At 46.0% G+C, this 4852-nt stretch overlaps 1 protein-coding gene across 1 annotated transcript in view; it reads left to right on the forward strand.

Annotated features, from left to right (window-relative positions):
* Window positions 1–4286, forward strand: part of PAX1 (paired box 1) — a gene marked incomplete at its 5' end in the record, with an annotated part of 7404 nt that extends 3118 nt beyond the window's left edge. Inside the window, one exon of the mRNA XM_085311242.1 lies at window positions 3603–4286. Coding sequence (XP_085167368.1) covers window positions 3603–3694 — 92 coding nt within the window. The remainder of the gene's footprint in view (window positions 1–3602) is intronic.
* Between the last annotated feature and the right edge of the window lie 566 nt (window positions 4287–4852).

Raw genomic sequence — 4852 nt, forward strand, 5'->3', positions numbered from 1 at the left:
CCCCCCGCGCCCTCCCTCCGGCGGCGTGTGCCCTGCGTCCAAATTCAGCCCTGCGAGCCAGCCTGAGCCTAGCTGGTACCCGTCAAAACTGCGGTGTTTTAAACTGGAAATATTTTTTCCTCTTAATTTTCAATCGTGTGCGCTGGAAATCTCAAAGGAAGCAGAAAGATCGAAGGCAAACATTCTACTTTAAATTCCCGAAAACAAAGATCTTTTTCTCAGAAGAATTCGCGAGGTTCTCAGTGCATGTGCGGGGAGGCAGGAAAGGGACGGGTCGTCCGACAGTCCTTATCGCGCAGAAAATACAAGAAAATAAGGAGGAGGGAGCTTAAAAAACAGAGACTTTTTTTCGAAATCCTCTTAATATTAGGAGCGTTAAATAAGCCTGTTTTACTATGTCCATTTTACCACGGAGTCTTGCAGAATTGCTTGATAATCCAGAAATCATTCAGCGCTAAGAAAGGCTCAGTTCTCAATTAAAAATTATTAACATTATAAATCTTTTGCACTAGGTTCCTGCCCTCCCCCTCCCCGGGAGTATTTAAAGATAAAGTCCATATGAGAATGGTTTTGATCTGAACATGTATTCTAGATTCTGTTAATTAGAATGTTTATTTTCTTCTCCTATTAATTGCTTCGGTTCATTTATGGAAGCTTTAATTCCTCGATGGCTCATTTCGTTTACAAAATCCTAACTCATAGGTTCTGGATAAACAATCCCAGTAGATGTTTTCCACTCTTTTCGTGAGATTATACTTTCTAATCTTTTTCCCATTTGCAATTCATTTCCCACTTATCAGTCCGTTTCTTTATTGTTGTTATTTTATACGAACTATTTCTATCTAACTACGGCAACCTGCTGCTAGTTATAACACCAGCTGTCTCAGGGAATGAGTTACTGCGAATATCAATAGATGAAAACGGATAATCATAAACGTGCTCTTTGAAAGAAATAGAGAAAGAGAAAGAGAGAAAGCGAGTGAGAAAGGAAAGGAAAGGAAAGGAAAGGAAAGGAAAGGAAAGGAAAGGAAAGGAAAGGAAAGGAAAGGAAAGGAAAGGAAAGGAAAGGAAAGGAAAGNAAAGGAAAGGAAAGGAAAGGAAAGGAAAGGAAAGGAAAGGAAAGGAAAGGAAAGGAAAGGAAAGGAAAGGAAAGGAAAGGAAAGGAAAGGAAAGGGAAGGGAAGGGAAGGGAAGGGAAGGAAAAAGAATGACCTGTGCATATTTGCGATGCAGGAATTTCTTTGCATTTAGTATATTTTTCAGAGTATTCTCCTCAAATTTTTAATTGATGTAGGAGCCTGAGACTTTCTGACTTGTCATTCTTTGTTGTCAGAGCCAAAAGGCCCACATAATTTTTTTAAACGATTTTTCTTTAAATTTTCTTTATTCTTAATTTCATTTATATCCGTTTTCTGATTCAGAGATTTAATTGGGACAAACCAAATATATGATCATCTGGGCAAAAAAAAAGGCAATGTGGAATTGATGAAGGAAAAAAAATCTCGACTCCCTTTCGGAGGACAACAGTAGAAGTGCAGAGCCCAGAGCCCCTTCGGAGCGGGCTGCAGGCACTTGCAGCTGTGCATCACTTCCGCGGGGCAGCTTACTTGCTAGAATCTGGAGGAGAATTCAATTAATAACTTCTGAAGACGATTTCTAATATCAAAATGGGAGATTCACCCTTCCCAACCCCCCAGGAACTGCTCCCCCTGAAGCGGGACTCTCCCGCTCACCGGGGAGACGGACCCACCGGAGGGTCCCGCGGCTCCGCCCAGGGGAAATCCGGAAATCCTGGCGGACAGAAAAGTGATGTAGTTTTATCCCATTCCTGTTACTACCCACGAACTCTCCTAAGTTAATCAGTTTGCTTTTCTGTCACTGGCCTGTTAGGTGCATTCGCGCTTGGGTTGGCCGGGGCTGTGCAGGACCTTGTAAGGAACCAGGAGAGAGAGGGAGAGTGAAGTCGAGAAAGAGCGAGAATCAAACTGAGAGAGAAAAAGAAAGAGAAAGAAGAAAAGAGAGGAGAGAAAGACGGACAGGCGAAAGTAAGACAGATAGAATCAGCCAGACAATTTCACCCATCGATTAAGGCCTTTTTTCGACTGGAAAATCTCTCTCTCTCTCTCTCAATCTCTCCCCTCCCCCCCCCAAAAAAAAATTTTTTTTCCCTTCACATCTGATCTGCGCATATGTCCTCAAGAGCCCCGTGGGCATTTTGCATCTTTCTCCTCCTTTTCCAGCACACACCTTGCCTTGCAGCAGGAGAGACCTCGCCAACGGCAGGGCCCCGGGCGCGGGCAGGGAAGGGGAGATGCGCGGGCACGGAGGGGGAGGATGCGTGGCCCCGCACTCCTCGGGGCTCGGCCCGGCCCGGCCCGGCCCGACCTGACCCTCCTGCCAGGAACCGGCGGCTCCTCCCGCAGCGCGGCCGGGACCGGCCAATGCGGGGCAGGTGAGCTGGGAAGAGGCTCAGGACGAATTACAATAGAGCTCTTCTCCTTCCCCTTTTCCCATTTTTTCCTTCCTCTTTTTCTCTCCTGTTCCCCATGCAGGGCAGGAGAAATGTCTGTCCATCCTCGGATGAGCCCTCGAGTTAGGGCTCAGACCTGACTGCTGGAGCAGGACAGCCCTTCCTCTGTCTGTAGCAGGGTACCTACTGTATGACTATTTGCTAAAGTAAGCTGAAAAACACAGAGAAAAAAAAGTAGCCTGCGTCCAAAAAATTTCCCCTCCTTCACTTAAAAAAAAAAAGAAAGAAAAGAAAAAAAGAAAAGAAAAGAAAAAGAAAAAGAAAAAGAAAAAGAAAAAGAAAAAGAAAAAGAAAAAGAAAAAGAAAAAGAAAAAGAAAAAAGAAAAAAGAAAAAGCAGGAGTTATAGGAAAAGGTAATGTGAGGGCAGCTGGACTCTTTTCTGTCCCTGACCTGGTAATGCAGGCAGAGGCTTTTCTAGAGCAGAAGAACTCCACATAAAAACCCAGTCAGGAGAGATACTAGGGACAAATGGCCCCTTTTGGCCACACACTTGCCTGGGATTTCCTCCAGTGAAAAAATGAGTACTGAGGAAAATTTTATTTGGCCTCCTAGTCAAATCAGGGTAACCTCTTCAGGATGAGGGAGGGGAAAGCAAACTCTAGCTAACTAAGGAAGGACTTAGTGCTTTTCCCAAAACACCCTCTCTGATCCAGGAGCACAAGAGGTGACACAGTCCCCTCCCAGGGGACGTGGGGCCACAGATTTTAACAAGGTGCCTCAGACTTGTCTGCTGGGATGGATCCCTGTTCTCTCCACAAGTAGATCCAGATCCCTAACAGTGGCAGTGGTCTGTCATCCCTACGACTTGGTGGACACACCTCCTCTTTCCTCTCTCTATTCCTTCCTGTGGGGTCTGAGCCTGGCCATCTTGGAAATGTCGGCTTTCCTCTATGGCAGCCAGATCTCGGCCGCTTGGGGATGAGCTGCTCTCAGAGGATGTGCTGGGACTGGTGTGACACTGGGCAGTGTGCATGTATGTGGGACATGTCTAGCTGCTATCTGGTCTCAGGCAATGCATTTAGAGCCTGTCAATCCACTGCCTTGTCTGTTTTTTGCTCTACTCTTCTTGCAGTTGTGGACAGAAAACCTGCCAGTCCTGTAGGGAAATCTCCGGATTCTCTAAATGCTATCCACGGACTTTCTATCCCAGCCTCCTCTTCCTAGAGCCTGCAGAGCATCAGTCAAGAAGCAGTGAATCTTGGAATAAGCTTTCAAACTGTAACTGAAGCCTGAAGTGCTACTGCATCCAACAGGTGCCTGCAGAGACAGTGTAAGAGGCTGGTTTGAAGTGAGCCTGGGCAATAAGAGGTGACATTCTTTGATGACAAATTCATGCACAAGTGAGTGTGATCTGGACATTCATCCACACTGGCTTGAGAGACACATTAACCCCCATCAGATTGGAAAGGGGTGACAGAAGAGACTCGATCTTCCTCCTTTCTTTCGTCTTTTTTTTTTTAACTTTCATTTTTTCTTTCTCCTTTTCACTGTCCTTGAAGACCATTGCATACAGAGCAGTGAACATCTCTATTCCAAAATCATTGTTCAAAGTGTCCCAGGCTATATCCTAGCCCAAGGGAGCATACTTCCTCCAGGGAGCGGTATTTCGTTTTCCAAAGCCACAGCCAAATTGCTATGAAGCGTTACTCTTTCAAGTCTTTCAGTGTCTCTGTCCCAGAGTGTAAATGGACAAATATGCCACAACATTTTATGATATATTTTTATAATAACAAATCTTAATAAAAAGTGACTACCATGAGTGTACACTGCTGAATTCCTCACCTGGTGCTATAGGCCCTTGGAGTCTGATTAAACACCATCAGCTTCCCTGCACCTCAGATTACATTCTTCTGTTGCCTTTGCATGGCAGATACCCAGTGGGACCTCTGGGGGCACTTTAGTGGGAGGCACCTCTCTTGTGCTTGGTCCAGATTTCCTCACCCGCTTATGCAGCTACACACGCAAGGGCCCCCTTGTTATTATAAGCAYGTTGCAGCTCTGCAGCAGATTCCTTATGCAATTTTGGACCAGTTGCTGTCCAGATGGGCAATCACAGGTCCTTTGTCTTGTCTGCTTAGATTACAGGCTCTTTAGGAAGGCCTGGTCCCTTTCTGAGGGTTGGAGCAGAGCCAGGAATGGAGTGGCCTTATTCATGTTTGCAGACACTATGTTCTCCTATATCCAGGGGAGGCTGAATCCCAGCTGGGTGACTCCTGATGTGGCAGGGCCTACGAGACAGCTCCTGCCTTTGTCAGAGCTGCTTCTAATGGCACGCAGAGAGGCCATCACCTGCCTTCTAGCCCCAGGCTTGTTTCCACCTGC

This window comes from Rhea americana, unplaced genomic scaffold, assembly GCF_003343005.1.
Source record: "Rhea americana isolate MKP2758 unplaced genomic scaffold, rheAme1 scaffold_336, whole genome shotgun sequence".
NCBI lineage: Eukaryota > Metazoa > Chordata > Aves > Rheiformes > Rheidae > Rhea > Rhea americana.